Source organism: Pyrgilauda ruficollis, unplaced genomic scaffold, assembly GCF_017590135.1.
Source record: "Pyrgilauda ruficollis isolate IOZ18807 unplaced genomic scaffold, ASM1759013v1 scaffold62, whole genome shotgun sequence".
In the NCBI taxonomy this organism is placed as follows: domain Eukaryota; kingdom Metazoa; phylum Chordata; class Aves; order Passeriformes; family Passeridae; genus Pyrgilauda; species Pyrgilauda ruficollis.
Genome location: NW_024527933.1, coordinates 1,658,592 through 1,681,062, shown reverse-complemented (window position 1 = coordinate 1,681,062; position 22,471 = coordinate 1,658,592). Strand labels below are relative to the sequence as shown.

The 22,471-nt window shown below is 51.7% G+C and overlaps 2 protein-coding genes across 3 annotated transcripts in view; one reads left to right on the top strand and one right to left on the bottom strand.

Moving 5' to 3' along the window:
• KCNT1 (potassium sodium-activated channel subfamily T member 1) overlaps positions 1 to 15,733 on the top strand; it is a 77,252-nt gene extending 61,519 nt beyond the window's left edge. Inside the window, exons 17-32 of the mRNA XM_041483969.1 lie at positions 995 to 1,144; positions 1,382 to 1,620; positions 3,106 to 3,322; positions 3,714 to 3,819; positions 3,903 to 4,075; positions 4,276 to 4,347; positions 4,616 to 4,750; positions 4,968 to 5,079; positions 5,366 to 5,467; positions 5,565 to 5,648; positions 5,993 to 6,121; positions 6,462 to 6,482; positions 7,287 to 7,590; positions 9,324 to 9,386; positions 11,878 to 11,962; positions 12,377 to 15,733. Coding sequence (XP_041339903.1) covers positions 995 to 1,144; positions 1,382 to 1,620; positions 3,106 to 3,322; positions 3,714 to 3,819; positions 3,903 to 4,075; positions 4,276 to 4,347; positions 4,616 to 4,750; positions 4,968 to 5,079; positions 5,366 to 5,467; positions 5,565 to 5,648; positions 5,993 to 6,121; positions 6,462 to 6,482; positions 7,287 to 7,590; positions 9,324 to 9,386; positions 11,878 to 11,962; positions 12,377 to 12,497 — 2,113 coding nt within the window. The 3' untranslated portion in view covers positions 12,498 to 15,733. The remainder of the gene's footprint in view (positions 1 to 994; positions 1,145 to 1,381; positions 1,621 to 3,105; positions 3,323 to 3,713; positions 3,820 to 3,902; positions 4,076 to 4,275; positions 4,348 to 4,615; positions 4,751 to 4,967; positions 5,080 to 5,365; positions 5,468 to 5,564; positions 5,649 to 5,992; positions 6,122 to 6,461; positions 6,483 to 7,286; positions 7,591 to 9,323; positions 9,387 to 11,877; positions 11,963 to 12,376) is intronic.
• A 3,529-nt stretch (positions 15,734 to 19,262) lies between these two features.
• CAMSAP1 (calmodulin regulated spectrin associated protein 1) overlaps positions 19,263 to 22,471 on the bottom strand; it is a 32,628-nt gene continuing 29,419 nt past the window's right edge. For both annotated transcript variants that reach the window (XM_041483927.1, XM_041483928.1), the window contains 3 exons: positions 22,098 to 22,213; positions 21,719 to 21,837; positions 19,263 to 21,455 (listed from right to left, as the gene is read on the bottom strand). In XM_041483927.1, coding sequence (XP_041339861.1) covers positions 21,153 to 21,455; positions 21,719 to 21,837; positions 22,098 to 22,213 — 538 coding nt within the window. In that variant the 3' untranslated portion in view covers positions 19,263 to 21,152. The remainder of the gene's footprint in view (positions 21,456 to 21,718; positions 21,838 to 22,097; positions 22,214 to 22,471) is intronic.

Here is a 22,471-nt window from a genome sequence, read left to right as displayed (position 1 = left end):
TGAGTGTGTCCCTTGTTGTCCCTTGCTGTCCCTGCCCATCCCTTCCCTCCCCTACCCCTGTCCTCCCCTGGAGGGTGGCAGAACTGAGGTCTCTGAGCTCAGGGGAGAGAGTGGGGTCTGAGATGGCTCTGGGGAGCACAGTGGGGTCTGGGGAGCACAGTGGGGTCTGAGACCCCCGTCCAGGTCATGAGCAAAAGCCCATATTGTAAGTGCCGTTGGGCTGGGCAATGCTAACTTTCCAGAGACTGGAGATAAAAATACCTTTGTATTGGCACGGTGCTGCTGGCAGGAAGGTGAATTCAAAGCACAAGCAACCCCAGACCCTGCAGGGTTTTTTGGTGGGTTTGTATCCAGCATGGGTGGAAGGAGCTCTGCCAGCACAGGAGAGCAGTGGTGTGTGCCCTGCACTCCTTGGCCAGTCAGAAATATCTGAATTTTGGGTAAAGTGCCATCAAAACAGTTACAAAACATCCTTGCCAGATGCCTCTCACCCCATGCTCAGAGCTGTTTGCCAACACGGGCTCTGCATCCTCCCCCTGCACTCTGCAGGAACCCTCGTTAAATAAAAAGGCACTTAAACCCAAAATGAGCACGATCTCATCCTCGGCAAGCACCGCCGGCTCGTGGCCATGTGTCACTGCCACCTCCCTGCTGCCGGGCTCAGGGGCAGCTCCAGAGATTATTGCTGCTCTGCCCTGGGATCTGGCTGGGGTTCTGGGATCTGTGCCAGCTCAGGGGTCCCATCCCAGCTCCAGGGGTCCCATCCCAGCTCCAGGGTTCCATCCCAGCTCCAGGGTTCCCATCTCTTCCCTGGGCATTCCATCCCATGTCCAGGGTTCCATCCCAGCTCCAGGGTTCCATCCCAGCTCCAGGGGGCTATAACAGCTCCAGGGGTTCCATCTCACCCCTGGGGCTCCCATCCCAGCCCCAGGGGTCTCATCCCAGACCCGGGGTCCCATCCCAGCCCCTGCTGACGCTGCTGCTGCGGTTGCAGGGAGGGCCAGGAGTCACCGGAGCAGTGGCAGCGGATGTACGGGCGCTGCTCGGGCAATGAAGTCTATCACATCCGCATGGGGGACAGCAAATTCTTCATGGAGTACGAGGGGAAGAGCTTCACCTACGCCGCCTTCCATGCGCACAAGAAGTGAGGGCAGGGGTGATGGGCAAGGGGATCTGCCTGCCTGCATGCCTGGGGTCAGGGCTGGGGCTGCTGCCAGGTTCTTTGTGGGGGACAGTGTCCCGGAGGGGATTTTCTCCAGCTGGTAATGCCTATCCCCTGCTCCTGTGGAGGGGATTTTCTCCAGCTGGGAATGCTCATCACCTGCTCCTGTGGAGGGGATTTTCTTCATCTGGGAATGCCCATCCCCTGCTCCCGGTGCAGGTACGGCGTCTGCCTGATCGGCATCCGGAGGGAGGAGAACAAAAGCATCCTGCTGAACCCCGGGCCGCGGCACATCATGGCAGCGTCAGACACCTGCTTCTACATCAACATCACCAAGGAGGAGAACTCTGCCTTCATCTTCAAGCAGGAGGAGAAGCAGAAGAAGAAGGGCTTTGCGGGCAGAGGCAACTACGACGGCCCCTCCCGGCTGCCCGTGCACAGCATCATCGCCAGCATGGGTGAGTCGGGGGCTCGGGGGGCAGCAGGAGCTGGCACACCCCACTCCATCACCTCCCCCACGCTTGGGTTCATTTCCTCTCCCACATTTGGGTTTATTTTGTGTTTTGCTACGCTCCCTCCCTCCCCGAAAAGCCCTCTCCGTGCTCTCTCCCAGCTGTCTCACCAGTAAAATACATGTTTCCTTGCACCCTGCATGCTCTCAGCAAGCTCAAATATCATTATTAAACCTCGTGATGTCCATTATCATTAAGGGTATTTGCATAAATGCCCCAAGCCTGGATTTAACCCCCCAATTATTTCCAAGGCTGGAAGAAGAAATGCCGTGGGGCACATCCTAAATCACGTTTATGATTCCCAAGCCGAGGAAGAGCGTAGCTCTCCCTGCAGCCAGCAGTGCATTTGTGCAAGTGAAAAATACCATGAGTCATTACTTCCCTCTTGTATCTGGGGAGAACAAGTTTTGGAGGAACTGAGCCACACGAGCACATTATATTTCAAGCAAATAATTTATGTGTTTGTACTCCTGAGCAGCAATTTGCATAGATTATCCCCCAGCAGGCCTCCGAGCGCTTTGCTGAGCGGTGTTTGTCACAGCTGTCGTCACACAGCTCCTACACAGAGGGACCTTGGGCAGAGGTGATGAGAGGGACAGACGTGACGTGAGTGCCAGCAGGACAGTGGTGTTTGGCAAGGCCAGTGCCTGGGCTCTGCTTCTTGGGACACTCCTTCAATGTCTTTGGTTTTTGGAAGGTGTTGGAGGACAGGATGAGGAAGTCTGGCTTGTCAAACCTGTTGGATATTAGGAAAAATTCCTTCACAGAGAAGGGTGTGAAGCTTTGGCACAGGGCAGTGGTGGAGTCACCATCCCTGGAGGGGTTTAAATCACGGGTGGATGTGGCATTTGGGAACATGATTTAGTGGCAGGTTGAGAGTGCTGGGGGAATGGTTTGATTCAGTCTCAGAAGACTTTTCTACCCTTAAGGATTCTGAGATTCTAAGACCTGGAGCTGCTCAGGAGGGATGTGGGATGTGGGAGGTGGGTGAGGGCATTGCTGCCTGCCTGCCACTCCCTGGGGCAAAGGGACATCCATAGGGAGGGCAGTGCCAGGGCAGATGTGGTTCCTGACTTGGCTGGTGTCTCCCAGAGCCCACGAGGAGCTGTGGGCAGGGGTTAGGCTGCAGGGTTGTCCTCTCAGAGACACATCAGCACGACAAAAGCTCCTGTAGAGCTCGGTTTGGCAGTTCAGGGAGTGGTTCAGCTGGCCATGAAGCTGTGAGTGGAATGGAGAGAGGGACAGCCCTAGGGACAGCTGAGCCCTGATGAGATACAGGGGGAGGCCACCAGTGGCGGCTTTACCTGCACTCCCTGTACCCACAGACATCTGGGCTGTTTCAACCCTGTGCAGAGCTCGGGAACAGGAAGTTTTCGTGACATTTCCCCTCCCTTAGAGCGTGTTGGCTGTGCTCCCTCCCCCTGTGTCCAGGTACAGTGGCCATGGACCTGCAGAACACCGAGTGCCGCCCTGCCAACAGCAGCAAGCTGGCACTGCCAGCTGAGAACGGCTCGGGCACGCGCCGGCCCAGCATCGCCCCTGTCCTGGAGCTGGCTGACACCTCGTCCCTGCTGCCCTGTGACCTCCTCAGTGACCAGTCTGAGGATGAGATGACGCAGTCGGACGAGGAAGGGTCGGCCGTGGTGGAGTGAGTCGCTCTCTCTGCTTTGTCTGGTTCATTCCAGCTGGTCCCATTGATCCAGGTGCCTCTGGCACATTGTAGCTGCACCCAGTTTGTTCCAGTTTCAGAGGCACTGGGACCATGGCACAGGACAGGTGCTCAGTGGTGCCCAAGGGTGCTCTGGCTCAACCCCTTCTGGCTTTTCCATGAGCGCCCTGTCCCTGCATCTTTACAACCTCATGGCCCTTTGCATAGCAAAAAATACTCCTGAATATGTATATTGAGGGAATTCCCAGCTGCTGCAGGAGAGTTTTGCAGGGCATTTGCCAGTGTTGCTGTTGAATGTTTTCCCCAGCATCTGAGTGCTGGATAAATGGAAAGCTCTCCCTGTACTCACACAGATTTCTCTCTGCTGCAGGTACGTGAAGGGCTACCCCCCAAACTCACCCTACATCGGGAGCTCCCCGACCCTGTGCCACCTTCTGCCTGAGAAAGCCCCGTTCTGCTGCCTGAGGCTGGACAAGGTGTGGAGGGGCTGTGGGGGCTGCCTGGGGCTGAACTCCCCCCAGGACATGTCCACTGAGTGCCTGCTCTGTCCCACGCACAGGGCTGCAAACACAACAGCTTTGAGGACGCCAAAGCCTACGGCTTCAAGAACAAACTGATCATCGTTTCTGCAGAGACAGCTGGCAATGGCCTCTACAACTTCATCGTCCCGCTGCGGGCGTACTACCGCTCCCGCAAGGAGCTCAACCCCATCGTGCTGCTGCTGGACAACAAGCAAGTACTTCTCCAGGGGTGTTCTCCCTCCCACAGAGCCCTCCCTGCGTTTTTAAGGGCATCTCGTGCTGTGGGGTGGGAGTGTGAGGGAGCAGCAGTGCCACTGTTGGGTACCTGGGCTGGCTGGCCCTGGGGTTTTGTGTCTGTCTTTGCTGCCTGGACGTGCTGAACCCCCTCGCTCTCTGTGGCTCTCCCCCCAGGCCTGAGCACCACTTTCTGGAGGCCATCTGCTGTTTCCCCATGGTTTACTACATGGAGGGCACCATTGACAAGTAGGTGTTGCCACGGGTGGCTGTCGTGCCAGAATTGTTGCATTTACCCCAGCCCAGACTTTTCTGTCACCCCGTGAGAAGCCCCAGGGTTGGTAGCATAGAGCTGAGCCCACCTTGGGCTTCTCGAGTTGTCAACCCCTTCCTGGGAGATGGGAGCAGGTGAAGAGCAGGTTGGGAGCAGCCTGGGCTCGCCGTGGAACCCCTGTGCTGCTTCCCTGTGTCGTTTCCAAGGGCTGACCCTGCGCTCTTCTCTTTGGGAACTGCCCAGCCTGGACAGTTTGCTGCAGTGTGGCATCATCTACGCTGACAACTTGGTGGTGGTGGACAAGGAGAGCACCATGAGTGCTGAGGAGGACTACATGGCAGATGCCAAGACGATTGTCAACGTCCAGACCATGTTCAGGTGAGGGTGAGCACTGCTGGGGACAAGACCAGGATGGGTGCCAGTGCCTGGGGTGGTGGCTACGGACAGTGGGACACATCTGGCACTGGGTTTGCTGCAGGAAGGAGCATGTAACCAGCTATTTCTGACCTCAGTCAGCACAGGGATGACTGTGGTGTTCCACAGGCTTTAAATCCTCCAAGACGGCTGCAGGACAACAGCTCTCTTTCCATTGCAGGCTCTTCCCCAGCCTCAGCATTATCACGGAGCTGACCCACCCCTCCAACATGAGGTTCATGCAGTTCAGAGCAAAGGACAGTTACTCCCTGGCCCTTTCCAAGCTAGAAAAGGTAAGAGGAGGTTGTTCCCTGCACGGGGGCCTGGGAAGTCAACACTGACAGTGACTGACTGCATTTGAGCTCCTCGAACTCCTGTGCTTTTCCCACGTCCAGGAAACCCCATCATATCTCACACATTTCCATGGAGAATAAATATCCTCTTTTTCTACAGTGCAAAGATGCTGCCCTGGTTTCCTCCTGCCACACCCACCAGAAACATTACACCTGTGCCCTCTCATTGCCATGGGAGGCTAAGTTTCTGTGGAATCTGAGCTCAAACTTCCCCTTATTCTTGCAGAGAGAGCGAGAGAATGGCTCTAACCTGGCCTTCATGTTCCGGCTGCCCTTTGCAGCCGGGAGGGTCTTCAGCATCAGCATGTTGGACACGCTGCTCTACCAGGTGAGACACAGCCCTGCAGCTGTGGCCTCCCTTTGGCATCCCCCAGGGAGCAGCTGAGCAAACCTCTCCCTGGTTTCCTGCCCAAATGTCTCCCCAGTCGTTCGTGAAGGATTACATGATCACCATCACTCGGCTGCTGCTGGGCCTCGACACCACGCCGGGCTCTGGGTACCTCTGTGCGGTATGTGCCAAATGTCCTTGGGGTCAAACCATCAGCCAAGCTGGCCTGGATCTGGTGGCTTCTGTCACCCTGTGCACGAGGTTGGGGTTCCCCTCTTCTGCAGATCTGGGGGGGAGCAGCATTGCCAGGTCATTGTTCCTCTCCATTTTGGGGAACCTCAGTGCTGCCAAAAGCCCAAGAACTGCCAAGGATCAAACTTCCTGTTTTGAAGGCTGAGGTCAGAAATTGCCCCTGATTTTCTTGTGGAGACCAGCTCATTTTGGGAAGGTCATGGATGAGCTAGGGTGAAGGTCAGGAGCAGCCCGAGGTGCATTGCGGGTCCATGCTGGTCCTGTGTTCCTCAGATGAAGATCACTGAGGATGACCTGTGGATCCGGACGTACGGCCGCCTCTTCCAGAAGCTCTGCTCCTCCAGCGCCGAGATCCCCATTGGGATCTACAGGACGGAGTCACACATGTTCGCCACCTCCGAGGTAGGGCACGGTGCTGCACGAGCTGGGAAGGGGCCAGCCAGGCTGGGATCCAGGAGAGTGCTGGTCCCTGGCACACCTCAGACCTGGCTGCAGCAGCAGTGTGGAGGGGAGAGCAGGGGAAGGGGAATTTTTGTGTTTGTTTCATTAGAGTGGCTGTGCTGCGTGGTCTCCTGTTTCCCCAGCTGGGTCAGGGTCAGTGCCCCTCTCTCTGAGCAGTGCTGGATGATCTTGGCACAGCTCTGCCACACCACTGGGCACCTTGGGGAGCAGGGTGGGCACAGCAGGGCTGCCCCTTTTCTGGACTGACTCTTGGTTTTCCCTTCCTCCTCCCCTGCTGCAGCCCCACGACATCCGAGCGCAGGTGAGTGCCGCTCGTGTCCGGCCGTGCCTCCCTGTCCCCCCTGTCCCCCACCCTGTGGCTGATCCCTGGGCTGGCTCTGGCCACCAAGAGCCGCCCTGTGCTTTGTGCCAGCTCTCAGCCCCAGTGCCAGCACAGCGCTGCCTGTCCCCATGGAAGGGAGATATTGGCTGAGCCTCAGTGCCCTGATGTAATTAACTGGGATCAGGAGCAAGGGAGGGAGCCCTTTAAATACCTTCAGTTTTTGACTTTGTAAAGAAGCAGTGACAGGGAGCTGAAAGTTGACATTTAATTAAATGCAACCCAGCTCCTTGAGAGGCTTTAAAAGGCTTTATTAATAAATTCCTGCTCACCAGTGGGGATTGCTGGGTCAGACATGTGGCAGCACAGATGCTGTAAGAGGGAAGAGAGGGAGATGAGGGCATGGCTGTTCCTTGGGCAAATGTCCCAGAGGTGATCCTGTGTGAGGTGTCAGGTGCCCACAAGACTCCTCTCATCACTGCTTATCCAAGGGAAGCTGTGGCTGGCCCATCCCTGGAAGTTCAAGGCCAGGTTGGACAGGACTTGGAGCAACCTGGTCTGGTGGACCATGGCAAGGAGTGGAACAAGATGAGCTTTACGCTCCTTCCAATCCAAACCGCGCTGGGATTCTGTGAAACCTGCCAGCCCAGTGGTTCTTGCAGTGCAGAGACAAAGTGCTGGGAGAGCCCATTTGGGCCAGAGGGAGGAGAGAGATCCCACCCTGCCAGGCACAGCCCAAACCCTTCCTGGCCACCCCCCATCCCGCGTGACCTGCTGGGCTTCTAGTCACAGATCTCAATCAATGTTGAGGACTGCGAGGACACCAAGGACGTCAAGGAGCACTGGGGCATCAAGACGAACCACCACCGGAACTCGTGCTCCAGCGACCAGTCGGAGCACCCGCTGCTGCGGCGCAAGAGCATGCAGTGGGCACGGCGGCTCAGCAGGAAGGGCAACAAGCACTCCAGCAAGACGGCCGAGTGGATCAGCCAGCAGCGCCTCAGCCTGTACCGGCGCTCCGAGCGCCAGGAGCTGTCCGAGCTCGTCAAAAACCGTATGAAGCACCTGGGCTTGCCCACCACCGGGTACGGTAAGTGCCGTTCGGCCGAGCTGCTCCACGGTGCCGCCTCCCGCCCGCGGGCTCCTCAGGTAACCCCCGGCCGAGCCTAACCCCGCGCCAAGCCCGACCCCCGAGCCAGCCTAACCCCATGCCAGCCTAACCCCATGCCCAGCTTAGCGCTGTCCCAGCGGGCGCTCCGGGCGTGCTCCGGGCAGTGCCTCATTCCCTGGCTTGCTTGTGCTTGTGCAGACCAGCGGCTCCAGGCTGGGGTCCCGCCACGCAGAGCCCCCCCTCCCCTGCCACCCCCGGCCAGCTGCAGGCAGCCCCACATCTCTGGGCTCTGGGATGGCTCCAGGCAGGAGTTGGCAGTGGCAGAGTGGCCCTTGTGCCTGCAGCAGGACCCAGTGTCCCCACACAGCCTCGGGGCACAAGGCCCCATTTGTGCCCCACTTTCTGGCCATGCAGAGATAGTGGTTCAAGACAACCCGACCCCAGGTCAGACAACCCTCATGCCCAAGAGCCCCTGTAGTTTGGCAGGGAGAGGCCAAACCCCGTCAGCTGGCGCAGCCCCCTTTTTTTGTGGAGTTTAATCTGTCATAAACTCTTTGTGGAAAACCTTTCGGTAGCTGCAGGGCTGAGTTGCTTCATTGCGTGTGACACCAGCGTGTGGCTGTGACAGCCACAGCGCTCAGGGTCCCTCTGTGCAGCCACGTCTCTCGTCAAGCTTGACCTGCCCATCGGTGCTGGCATCTGTGTCCCCTGGACAGCTCCCACCCCTTGGTTATGACAAAGTCTGTAGCCCACAGCTCCCTTTGTTTGGTTGGTTTGGTTTTGGTTTTTTTCTTTTCTTTCTTTCTTTGAAGCCATCCTGTGCTGCTGCTTGTTTGCTCCATCCTCCAGGAGTGTCCGTCCACCCCGTGCTGGCCCCTGCCCACACTCAGGCTGGCAGTGAGCCCCAGCTGGGGTGGGAGCTGATTTTGGGGGTGGGATTCCTCCTTTCCCATCTTGGCTTTAGGCATGGGAAAGAGGAGGAAAAAATGTCCAGAAGTGCAGTGCAGGAGGGGTTTGGAGTGAGTGGGGACCCAGGGGGTGGTTGTGGGCACTGCCAGCATCTCCAGGGAGAGAGGCAGGAGAGCTGGAGTGTGGTGGGATGGAATGAGGACAGGGACTGCCAGGCAAGGGCTTGCAGTGGTGTACCCCACTTTCCTTTTTCCTTTCTTTCCCAGTCCCAGAATTTTCTGTTGCAGTTCCAGGGGGGCTGTCTGGTCCAGGCAAGGGCTTGCAGTGGTGTACCCCACTTTCCTTTTTCCCTTCTTTCCCAGTCCCAGAAGTTTCTGTTGCCAGTTTCTGTCCCAGGGGGGCTGTCTGGCCTTGGTGAGGCTTGGGGCACAGCTTGGGGTCACATCAGGGCTGGCATCCTTGTCCTGGCCCATCTGGCAAATTTGAGTTGAAGCAAACTGGGGGAGCTCTGATAGGAGAGGGGACAGTGGGGGGCACAGGACAGGGACACTGGGCACAGTGTGGGACCAGCAGCTCCTTGGGCATCCAGCAGTGCAGGGACTGTGTGTTGTCACCTTGTGTCACCGTCAGTGTCTGGACACCCATGGAAAAACGTTGCTCTGCCTTCTGCCCCTTTCCTTTTTCTTTTGCTCACGTTATCGCTGCAGCGCAGGAGCTCGTCTCTGATATTTGCCAAACCATGGCTTGCTGACCTCTCTCTCTCTCTCTGTTTATGTCTGTGCCTTTCCCTGTATGTTCTGTAGAGGATGTAGCAAATTTAACAGCCAGTGATGTGATGAATCGGGTAAACCTGGGATATTTGCAAGGTAATTCCCTTTCCCTGGGAGTCCCGCGTGACTCATGGCGTGCAGCGTACAACAAGATCATGCCAGCTAAGCCCAAACCTCACCCTTGCCAGTTTTCACCTTAGATCCCCGAGCTTTCAGCACTAATTTGTTGGGTGGCATTGGAAAACCAATCAGTGTCCTGTGGTGGTGGTGCAAACGCAGGGCTCTGCCTGCTCAGGGAGAGAGAAACCTCAGGGACCATTTTTAGCTGAATTCCTACAGGGAAATCACAGCCCTTGGCTTTCATTAACTAAACCCTCCCTCCATGGCTCCATGAGGGGGTTTTGGGCCGTACAGCCACTGACAACTTGAGGAGGGGACGAGGAGGGGGACAAGTGCACCAGAGCTGCCTGTGCATGTTGTGATGAGATGCTGGAGCTCCTGCTGGGTCAGCCACAGTCCAGAGCAAGGCAGTGCTTTAAAAATCCCTTTGCACCCCTTGGTTTGCCTTCCTGGACCCCTCTCCAGCATCAGAAGACCCCATTTTGTGACTGGGGGTGCTGGGCTCAGTCTGAAGCAGCCACAGGGGCCACAGGGGCAGTGCTGCAGCCACCCTGGGCACCTTGTGGGGCTCTGTGGGACCTACCAGGCTTTCCCATCTTTTTTTCACCTTTACACCAGGGTGGAACTTGCTCTGGGAAGGCTCCTTTTTACTGCAGCAGCCCCAAGATTAGCAAAAACCCATCCCAGCTTCATTTTTGGCTTCACTAGCCCAGGCTTAAGGTGAAACGTTGGCATTTTCCTTACAAAGTGTGTCCTTCATCAGCCAGGCAGCCCCAGCCGGGGCTCATGGAAGCCAGCAGAGTATATTGCCCGGGGCAGTGGAATGCAGCAATATACTCATTGTGCTCAGCAGGGCCTGGCTTGGCTGCATGGGGTCAGGAACCTTCCATGGGGCAGGGAAACCTGCCCAGAGCCAGAGCCCCTCCCCTCCTCCCTGTCACGTCAAACCCCGTGTGTCCCGTCGGGTCCCAGGGTCTGTGTGCCACCCCTGCCCCGGCATTGCCACCCCCATCCCGGTCTCCCTGTAAGGCTGAGCACTGGGATGGCCAAAATCCCCCGGTGGCTCCAGGACAGGGCACTCTGGCACAGGCTGGGGGTCCCAGACAGCATCTCCCTGAGGGTGGTGCCAGTCCCCCTGGATGCAGCAGCTTCTGCGGTCTCAGAGGTGACAGGGATGTGTCTGAGCAGCAGCACAAAGGTCTGGTGTCCCCCTGCAAGCACTGCTGGATGTGGCACAGCCCTGGGGATGGCCAGGGGCTCATCTGGGTGTGCTCTGGCAAGGGCACCTCAGGAGGAAGCTGTTTGCATCCCTGTGCGGGGTGCTTGTGGTGGCTGGAGCTGCATCTGAGGGCTGGAGAAAAGCAGCTTCACCCCCGTGCCAGGGTGATCAGCACCCATTGTCATTGCTGGGGCAGGAGACCCTGGCTGTGCCCACCATGGGGCAGGGCAGCCTCTGGCTGGGGGATCCCCCATGCCAGGCAGGGGGACAGCAGGACAGGCCACAGGAGCAGCCCCCAGCCTGGAGTTAATGCCCATCCCAGTGGCCGGGTCCTGGTCCTGCTGCCCCCAAAGCAGCTCCATCTGCTCCATTTGCTCCATTTGCACCACAGAGGGGCCTTTCCAAAAGCCTGGAGAGGTGTCCCAGTGACAAGCCTTGCAGCGAGCTGGTGTCCCCCCGTGCTCCTCATGCTGCCCCCGTGTCTGTCTGTCCATCCCCTCCCCACCCTGTCCATCCACACCCCATCATCCTGTCTGGAGATGGTGTCACCCGTCGCAGCTTCCACCCCTCCCTGGCACCCGCAGCCTCGCACCCCCATCCATTTCACCATGATCTTGTTCTTGGCTATTTCGGGGAGCACAGGGGCCTCCCCATCATCGAGACCCCCTGTCTACCCCCTGGGTGCTGCTCTTGGTGGCCCTGAGACCCCCTGGGAGGTCACTGTGGTTTAGAGCCATCCCCAAAATGGCATCGATGGCTCTGAAACTCCATGGAGGTGATTCCCCCTGGGCAGGGGAAAGAAGCAATCCCTGGACTAATGCTGGGCCTGGATGGTGCTAAATTGAGTCACTGAGGGGGAGAGGTGGGCAGAGAGTTGGGGCGGCCCCGGGGGGGTTCAGCTGCCCTGAGCCAGTGGTTGGACTTGTGCTGTACCTGACACAGCAGGACTAACCTGTTCCCTCTTTTGCACTGCACCAAGGTAAGACATCTCACTTTATTTTTGGGGGGAGTGGGGACTTTGAAGAGTTACCTCTGCCAGTCCCCTGGGCCGTGCTGTGGTGGGGACAGCCTGGGGAGGTGAGGAGGGAGGTGGCAGTGATGTTCTTGGTGCCCTCCCGGTGGCAGTGACATTGCCCACGGCTTCTTCTAGTGAAGGGACCCATTTGCCTGGATGGGATCTGTCACCTTGCCTGTTGGGGTGTCTTTGGGGGTGTCCCTCCCTCACCAGCTCTGCCCCTTCTCTTGCAGATGAGATGAACGACCACCAGAACACCTTGTCCTATGTCCTGATCAACCCTCCCCCGGACACGCGGCTGGAGCTCAATGACATCGTGTAGGTGTCACCTCACCCCTGTCCCCAGACTGCCCCCAGTGCCATGAGCTGCTCCCATCCCGTTGCTTCTCATAAATACCCATAAAAGAGGGTTTGGCCTCTTTCCCAGGCCATTCCTTGCCTGTGTTCCTCAGCAATGCCAAACCAGCCCAGCCCTGTTTTAGCTCCCATGGGCAGCATGGAGTTTTCCTTTGGCATTTTCCACTGAGCAGCTGAGGAATAACTCCTGATTATTTATTCTAATCTTTTATGGCATTTACATTTCACCTCTTCTTATTTAACACCTTTTATTCAAACAACTGCAAGCAGCACATCTCCATGGGGCCATCTTTGTGTGTCCTGCCCTAAGTTCCAGTGGGAGCTGGGGTATTCCAGCTGGGGCATTCCATTGCGTGACCAGGCTGTGTCCCGCAGGTACCTGATCCGCTCCGACCCTCTGGCCCACGTGGCCAACGACGGCCACAGCCGCAAGAGCAGCTGCAGCAACAAGCTGGGCTCCGGCAACCCCGAAACGCGCGACGAGACCCAGCTGTGAGAGCCGCCGAGCGCCCGCGGCCCCGGGGCTCCGGGCTCCGGGGGAGGAGAGCACGGCCCGGCCCGGCCCAGCCCAGGGGAAGGCGGCTGCTGCTGCCCGCGGTGCCCCGGAGGAGGCGATGCCCAGCGGGAGGGATGCCCGGAGCCCCGGGAGGGGCAGCACAGCCGGACACACCCGCAGCCGGTGGCCGCGCGCCCCCGGGGGATTTTAACTTTTTATATCGATACCGCAACTAGTGAGAAAGTCTTCGCTGGTGCTGGGGGGACGTGGCTGAGCTCAGATGCTGATGGCCCCTGGGGAGCAGGGCTGAGGTTGGTACCGGCCAGGAGGGTGCAGGTTGGTAAAGAGGAGAGTGGAACTGCACTGAAACCGTGCTCCTCTTCCTCCTCCTCCTTCACCAGGTGTCCCCCAGGGTACCCAAACTCCTGCTGTGTCACTCATTCTTCCTTCTCGGCTGGGTTTCTGTTCTGGGTGGCCATGCTGGGAGCTGGGCGAGGACTCTGGTGGCCGTGGGACATCTGGGATGGAGGGGACAGGGCATGGCAGGGCTGCTGTGCCCCCAGAGCCTCGGGGCACCTCACAAACCAAACCACAGCAAGCCCAGGGGACCGAGAGCGGGGCCAGCTCTGTGGCAGTGCCCTGGAGCCCCTGGGTTTGTGTCCCCCTGTGCTGCTGCTGGGGCTGAGCTGCCCGGGGCACTCGGGGTGTGTGTCTGGGGTGGCTGGGCTGGGTTTGGTGGTTTGGTGGCTCCACTCACCCTTTCCCCTCTGGCCAGGGCAGTCTGGGGTCCAACCCTCCCTGTGTGTCCTGGCCATGGCCTGCTGTCCTTCCCCTCCCCACGGTCACAGCTCGGTGACACTGTTATGGCAGCAGGTTCTGCCTGTCCCCCTGGCCACCACGGCCCCCTGGCAGCTCCAGCCCCTCCTGCTCGACTCTGTCCCCCCTGTCCCCATGGCTTCCCCTGCAGCAGAGGTGCATGAATGTCCCCCCCGACCTGCAGGGACCTGGCACCACCACAGATGTGTTTTCCACAGATGTGTTTTCCATCTGCTTTTGCACAACATCGATGTGGAAAGGGTTTCTTTGACTGCCAAGTGAATAACTGAGTTGTTAACTTTCTATACTTTCATGTTCATATCTTACAATTCCAGTGTGATTTTTTTTTTTTTTAACAAGGAGCTTGTAAAGCACAACATGGCCATGAAATCCCATCGGCTTCCTGCACTCACTGCCAGCTGAATGGTTTATTGCCACTACCATTCACTGTTTGCTCCCCAATGCACCCCCAATCAATGTTTACAAAGAAAACAAAATAGAAAACAAGCCAAAACCTGATTTAAATGAGTTTTAAACAGCTGGGGAGATGCCCCAGCCTGTGGGGATGTGCTGCCCATCCTGCCCTTGGCCCTGGGGAGAGCAGAGATGCCCAGGGTAGGAGCAGTGCCAAGGCTGGTGTCACCTCCAGAGGGGGTTGAGAGAGACCTGCTGTGCCTGGATGGGGTTTGGGGTCCAGCTTTTATTTTTTTTATTGTTGTTTTTTCCTGAAGTGCCAGGCAGGAGCTCCTGAGTGGTGGCACATCCCAGGCCCGGTGAGGTACCACAGGTAAAAGCAATGAGTGCACCCCTCCCACCCTGCTGAGCTGTGGGCACAAACAGAGCTGTCTTTAAAGATTTTTTTGGGTTGTTTTGATGGATTTTTAATGATTAGTTTTGGATCTGTTGGGTTAAGGCAGGCACAATGTTTTATTTATTTCTGTTTGTAGCTTCACATGCCAAATTTGTCATTAAAAATGGCAAACAGAAATTACAGGCTAAAAAGGGGTTGTGGTTGAAGTCCAGAAGGACACGTGGGCTCTGTGCTAGCTTGAAGCCTCAGGATGCTCAGACCATGGAGTGTGAATGTATTTAAATGTCTGCATTTAATATGGATCATTTTCCAAACCCCACTTTGCTTTCAAGGGAGAGTGGAACAAAGCAGTATTACAGGTTAAAAAAAAAACCAAACCAGCAGACAAAGAAAAGCTCAAATAAAACAGAAGGTGTGATTATTTGAATATATTTACTGAGAACATTTCTGTTATTTTTTGTCTGTTTGGCTGTGAGCTGTGTGTGAGAGCGCAGAGAAGCGAGCGCAGCTCCTCAGCTCAACCCTCCCATGGCAAAAAAATTAAATTTATTTTAAAACCTCTTAATTTACTTAAAATTTCACCCCCCAGCTCTGAGCAGCCAGGTCAGCCATGTGGCCAAATGCAGGCTCTGTGCTCCAGAGGCTCCACTGGCCGTGGTGCTGGGTCCCTCCTTCCTCAGCGGGCACACACAGCTCCTTCCTGCCCTTAATCCGAGCAGAAAATGATCCCAAGAGGAAACCACATGCCAAAAGGACTGAAGCCTCTGTGTGATTTGTGATATTATCAGAATGCCCTCGATATTCCTGTATTTTGACCATGCTTCTGTTTGTTCAGTGTACAAAATCCCTGCGTTTGAATGGAAGCTCCGTGTACAAAGCCTCGGGTTCCTTCTCTGGTGTAAATTTCCAGCCGACCTTCCCATGGGATGGGGAAAACCCTGTAAATACTCACCTGTGGCCAATGCAAGTCTGAGAACCAAGGGTTCATTTTTCTAATTCCTTAGCCTCAGTTACAATACTAATGTAAAAACAAAAGCAGTTTATTTTTCTAATGGTCCTGGAAACGTCGATGCGGCGACAAAGAGTCGTTCGCGCCGCTGAAAGGGCCCACAAGGAGCTTCCGTGGGAGCAGGAGAATGGCTATTGCTTCCAACCATGGAAAAATCCCATTTTCTGCAGGAAAGAGTTGTGTTCCAATGCAGAGACCTGGCAGGCCCTGGGGGATGCAGAAACGAGGACAGCTGGGATGTTTTGGGGTTTTCCAGCAGCGGCTCCGGCGCATGTTCCGTGTCCACTAACGGTTTGATACAGTATGGACTAAATCCACATATCCTGCATTAAACTCAACTACTCCAACCAATGTTATGAGTATATTTATTTCCTGTTATCCCCCTTTTTATTTAACCTCTATAGAACAGGACAGTTTTATTCCAAGCTCAGCTCCTGCATGGATTTTTATCAGCAACAGCAACTCCCGTCTTTCCTCTCGGAGACCGAGCTCCGGGAGCTGCTCTGCTGGGATGCAGCCAGCCAAGGGGAGAGGGTTTTGTACAATTCTTGTGAAGATGCTTCACATTTCTGTAAAGATAAATGACAATAAAAGAGCTGCATGCAGCAACAGGAGACACTGCTGTCTGATTTTTTCTGGTTTTTTCAGGGATTCTGTTTTAAAAGCCGTAGGAAAATGTGGTTGAAGCTCTTCCCAACTTTATTTTTTAACTTCATTTTCAAACTCTTTGTGCCCTCTGGCACAAAGGGCCCGGTGTGGTAGAGGAGCTTTTAAAGATTATTTCATTTATTTATTTAATCCTCATTTCTGTGATTTAATAAACACATTAAATTTTGTAGGTATTTAAGGTTTGGATTTTTTTAACTGGTGTTTAGCCAAGATTCAGTGCATGTTCTTCTACCTCCCAACACTTCAAAATTTGGCACTGGCTCCAAAGTTTCCAAGATTTTCAGGGAAGATCCCAACATTTCTAGAGCATGCTACACTCATACACAAAGATTTTAGCTTGGACATCAAATGCAGGTAAGCAGAGATTGGTTTTATTCAGCATTTTAGGCAAATCCTGTAAAAATCTATTTATTTAAAATCCCACAGAAGGACACAAACAATATCCCTTAAATAGGGAAGATCATTCTGGGCTGAACATACACGTGAGGAAGCTGGAAGTAAAAGGACAGCAGGAAGCCAAGTCCCTGCTAAATTACTTTTTAATTATTGGCTTTAAACCAAACAAATCTGTACCTGGAGAACAAAATCCTCTTGATTTTCCAGGACATCCAAACTGCAGTGATTACACCCAAAATAAGGGGATTTTAACACCACCAAGAGCAGCTCTCACTGGAGGGAAACCCAGCCAAGGCTGCAGAAAGGATTTGATGCTCTGCACAAGGGGATTTCAGCACTTCCCAGCCGTGGAGTCTTCACTTTTTCCTCTTGTTCCACCCTCCACAGCAGCAGACACAGAAAAGAAGAGGAAAAAAACTCTGCAAAATGAACAAAAATTCATTGAAATATTTGCCCCAGTTGAGGAAAATCAACTTCTAACACTAAAAATTCCTTAAAGAAGAGGAAAAAATCTAGAGCACTAAAATATGCATTAAAAATAATGGGGTTGGTGTGGCTGGGAAACAAAAAGGAAACCAAATCCAAGAAGGATTTTTTTATTTTGCTGTAAATTCAGTTTTTGTGGTCATTCCCTGGAAAATAGAGTCAAAAGAAAGAGGTTTTCCTTTGCCAAGACTTCCAGGTAATGCCACAATAATTTGGGAAGGTTTATGGGCTTCAAACCATTCTTTCAAGTGCCTCATTTGAATTTTAACAAATGCTGGATATTGAATATTTCATGATCCCTGCTGCACACTCTTCCCCAGAGGTTTTTTTTTCCCCTCCACTACAATAAATGTGTTATTTCCTAACAAGTTCAGAGGGATGGATCAGAAAACTATGACAGGATTTCAGCAGCAAGATAAAAGTGAATTTATATTTAGCACAGACAAGGAAATGAAATCCACCCTGTAATTTTTACAACAGGAACGTACCCGTGCTCAGCACGGGCTGGAGAAGGAAGGGACATTTAAAAAATCCAGTTCTGGAATGGCATTTTCCTTAAAAATTTGGGTTATTTTTTACAAAGAAGAGCTGAACTCACCACTTGCAGCAGAAGAGTAAAAATGCACTTTTTCATAGGCCCACAGGAAATCTTGAAATCTTCAAACCCTCTAAAACCAAACCAAGCCTTAACAAACCTGCAACAGAAAGCTCAGGGAAATATTTTCTTATCAGAATAAAAACCTTTTAAAAACCTATCATTGTTTTTCACTTCCTCCATGGTAAGAGAAGTCCAATGTCTGTGTGGTAACCTGGAATTCATTGTAAAATTTTCAATGCAATGTGGAAAATACACTTAATTACAGTGGACTATATGAATATTCCAATTTTGAACTGGCCTGAAGATCTTTATATAATAAAGTTTCACTTATCTGAAGCACACAACCCCAAAATACTCCCCAGATTTCTTCAGTTCTGCAGATGAACAGCAGTAAAATGATACCAAATTTCTCCAAAATCTTCTTTTTGGAGCCTTGTCCTTGGAGAATCCCAGCACAGCTTCATCCCAAGGATGCTTGGCATGTCCTGACCCCCAAACCCACCCCCCTCAGCCACCTGCCTCTCCCTCAACTGCTGAAAATTAATTACATGTAACCCCCTAATTAACTGCAAGCCACTTAATTGGATAAGCTCAGCACGGATGGCAGCTTAGCCCACATCCACAAGGACTGCTCCATTCCAGGGGTGGGACCAGCACCAAATTCCCAGGAAAGCCAGCTCAGAGTGAACAGGAGACACCTCATTTGTAGCTATATTTAAACAATAAATCAAATAAAATAGAAAGTGAGGGGCTTTGGGGTGGTCTGACACTGCTCTAGTCATCAGTTCTGGGATTTGTGGGGGGAGAAGCAAAAGGAGGGGAAAATCCAAGTCCTGAGAACTCATTCCTGTCATTTTTACTTCAAACTTCAGCCCCAAAGCCCTGGAAGAGAAACTGCAGAGATTCCAACACTCCACTCCCCAGTGCAGTGGGGACAAAAATCAGCTTTATTTCCTTGGCACCCTCAGCCCTCCCAGTGGAGGTGAAGGCTTCCAAAGTAAGTTGGTGTTTTCCAAATTCAGATTATTTTGGCTTGAACTCTTTCCCCACCTGAGAGCAGGATGAAAATGGGACAAAACCACACCAAGTACAGATGCAAAGAGCACATGGAACAGACAGAGTGATGGACAGAGCTGGAGACAGAAATTGCACTTGGCAGCACTTTAAAGATGCACATTCTTGGATTTGTTAGTAAGAAACAGAGGGGGTCACAGACAGAGCTCCCACTTTCTCCTCCTGCTTCCCAGGAAGGACAACCAGCACCTCTGGAGCAGCTGGAGGAGTTTTTATCCAGTTCTGCTTGTTTGGACAGAGCTAAGAGGGAACAACCCTGCCTCTAATCCTGGGGAAAACCAACCCAAACAAGCAGCTTAAGCTGCAGGCTGCCAGTTTAATTCCATTTACCTGCAGGGATCCCAGCCCCTGGGGCTGAGGGAACAGGTGATTCCCACACTTTTCCCTGATTTCAGGGACTCTCATTGTGCTCTGGAAGGACAAAACCCCATTTTCTAAGCAGGGATTCTTAGAAGTTATCAGGGTCCAGATCACCTCGTTAGGATTTTAGGATTTTATTGTGTCCTTATTAGGACAATCAGGATTTTCAGTCCTTGGCAGGGAAGGGTTAAACATGAGGTCACTAAAACCACAGTCAGAAATCCTCTGTATCCAGAATTCCACAAATTTAACCCAAACCTCAACACTGAACTAGAAAATTACCAAAATTCCGCCACTGAGTGACTGCACAGATCAAAGGAGCCCCAGCAGACAGATGCCAGAGTCTGCTGAAATAAATCCTCAACTATTTCCCAATTTCTGAGAGTTTTTTGGTCCCATTCTTGCCCACTGCAAGCTCTTGTCACAAAGTTATTGCAGCTCCCTGCAGGTGAAGCTTTAACAGAACAGCACATCTTTAAAGTGGATTAGTTCTTGGAGGGGATGAGGTGTCACACCAACAAAAGTACACATGAAATAAAAAGGAAATCAGTTAATGATTTTTATTAAATTTCAGTGTTTCATAAAATAAATATGGTTTATAATATCAAACAGTGAGAAATAAAGCACAAGCATGAAAAGCATGGTAACAAAAGTTACACTCATGACGGTGTTTAATACTTAGCACTTTAGAAACCATAAAGCCTTTAATTATTTACAAGCAGCAAACTATCTAACATAATTTACAAAGTTGCAGCAGCCTAGTCAGGGAGTCCTGGAAGGGGAAAAACCACGGAGAGACTGCACTGGAAGACCTTCACTTTGCTCTAGCTACCCAGCACTTCATCCCATCCCTCAACTCCCCTGTGTACAATAACTCTGCACCTTCCATCATCTCCAAGGTCAATAATCACACTGGATTTAGAGCTCAGTTCCTCTCGAGGACGGGCAGGGCCTTCTGCACTCGAGAGACACAAATTCAAGTAACACTTCAAAGAAAAGTAAACATGTGCAAACCCACGTCAGAACCTACAGGAGCTGCAGGTAGTAAGTGTCAGACCCACGGAGCAGGAGCTCGTTAGCAGATTAAATTAATTAGGGAATAGCTACAGAAATCTACCTGGGAACCAGCTGGGGCCAAGAATGAGACATGGGAGTGGTTAAAAATAAAAACAAAAAACAAACAAACAAAAAAAAAAGGAACTGCAAATGTACCCTGTTACCACAGACAAAAATTTAATCTGCCGAACACGAAGACTTTTAAGGTCATAACTCAAGATTTAATATTTCAACATGAAAAGAAATCCAAGCCATTCGACTTATTTGGGCTTTTGAAACAAATGCAAATGTCTCTGTTTAAAAATTGCTTTCAAATGAGAAAAACAAATCAATATATATTAATATATCACCCAAAATAAAAAACATAACACACTCTTCATTGTAGAGCATGCTGCTCATTCAGAATAAAGACAGGACAAAGAAAGTAGAATTACATTTCATGATGTAATAAAAACATTAAAATCTGTGATCATTAAGTGCATCATCGTACAGGAGTAGCGTGCTCAGAGTGGAAATGTTCTATACCTACCAGCATCCACCTTTATTAAAGCAAACAAATCTTTAGGACACTACCTGAAACTGAAATCAGTAATCACTGGGCTCCGTTCAGCTTGCCTTAAGTTTCAGCCAGGCACATTCCAGCTAGTAGCACCTGTTATGCCTCTTCATGATTGTATTCCAGAGATCTTTTACATTTGTGAACAATTTTTTATATTTGTTTTTTTTAGAAAAAAGACTGGCTTTTGCAATGCTTGCAATGCTTATCCTACACAGATCCTGCAAGTAAACTCTGTTCTGAGCAGCACAAGTTGGGGCTTTTTTCAGAAATCTGAGAGCTGGACTTACGTTGGCAGTAGGTACAGTACAACATCTGGATGTATTCAACAGTTCCTCAAAAAGGTCTGAAAGGAAGATTTCCCTAAAGACTGTTTAAAAAACCAAACCAAACCCAAAGCACTTCACCCAAGATCTGTTCAATCCTTCTACCCAAGTTCAAGGCTCGCCAACTTTTAAGAACGCCAGGAAAAAGGAGGGAATGAGGTGGAGAGGAAAGAGAATTAAATTATTCCCAATTTGTACCGATGAAAAGCTTCAAGTAAAAGGAAATCCACTTGTTCAAGATCTTGCTACATGCACAGTCCCTCGTCAGCTGAAAGCCACAGTAGTTAGCATTGGGTGTAACAGCAGGTTCATCATTCATAAAAAACACTGGCAACGTTCCTTCATCCTCAAGAACTTGCATCCACGGTTCTCTGTCCCGAAGCTTCTTAAAAAATGTCTATGGTTCTGCACATTTCATACCAAACCGGAGGAAAATGGTAAACATGTCTTCTGTCAATGCCATCCCAGTGAGCCAACCTTGTCCCCAGGAGCTGGGTGTCATTTCCGAGTCTGGCTCTTCTTTGGCACCGCGGGTCGCTTGGCCTGCCACAAGTGGTTGTGGATGGTGAGAGCATCCACGCTCACAGACATGGTTTTGGCTGGGATCACGTTAAACTGTTTTCTGTCCGAGCTGTACTTATAGAGTTTATCAATCATTTTCTTGGTGATGCTCTTTGGCCCTGTCCCAGTGAGCTTGTAGATCTCCTCCGTGTCGGGGTAGTAGCAGTAAAGTGCTCGGAACTGGCAGCCGGCGTCGCGGAACAGGATGATGTAGTGGTTGGCATCACATTTCTCCAGCTCCTGCAGCAAAAACAACCAGGTACAGGGGCTGCTCACAGGGAGAACCACGCCAAGCTTTAAGCTGAATAGTTGTTTCTATTAACATAATTTTCCCTTTATAAAGCTAAAAGCAGAACTCTAAATACGGGATCGTGTTTTCCACGTGGAAAGCAAAAAATGCTCTGTACAGCCACATTACAGGAGATGGAATTCACCCTGCACAGCAGTGGGATCATGAAATCAGCATTACAGATTGAGAGTGCATTAATAACTTTAATGTTTACCTCTAATATTGAGTTCTTGTGTGGTTCATTCACTTTTCCAGCAAGACAGCAGTGAGATATAGCATTGTGAATAATAGGTTTGTTGGATTTGCTGCTGGGTTCCTTAAATAATTTTGGACCTAAGGAAGATAAATAAGTCAAAATTATCTGCCTTATACTTATGAACACTAAGATTTTCATTCAAAGTGAAAAAAAAGAAAAAAACCCTCATTATTTTTCTAGAATGACTTACTTTTAGAGATACTAAACAGAACAAAATACACCTGCTACCTTCTCAAAAAATAACATAAACATATCACAGGTTTTCCTGACCTGGTATGAATAATAAATAAATAAAACTAACTAAACAAAAGTAACAAAACTAAAACAAAGCAGGCACCTGTGTATTCTGCCACTGAAGCAATAGAAGATGCTGTGGAAGCATTCTCCCAGTCTCTCTCTGTGTTTCTGCTGGGATTTCTGCTCAGAATGGGTAAGGACTCCATTGATTCAACTCTGGGAGGGAAAGAAATAAAAAATTATATGCCAAGATTTCGGAGTTTGGCCCTCTAATCTCACATAAATGCTGCTGTCCCTGAATGGAACAGAATATTCTCTCATTTTCTCCCCAGAACAGTCAGATTCTCCTTGCTAGAAATCAAAGCAAAACTCTGACTCCTCTGGGAGAAAATAAAACAAAATTGCAAATTTGTACAGAACACTGCAGTTGTCAGCCACATAAACCAGATGAATTCAGCAATGCTGATTGTGCTC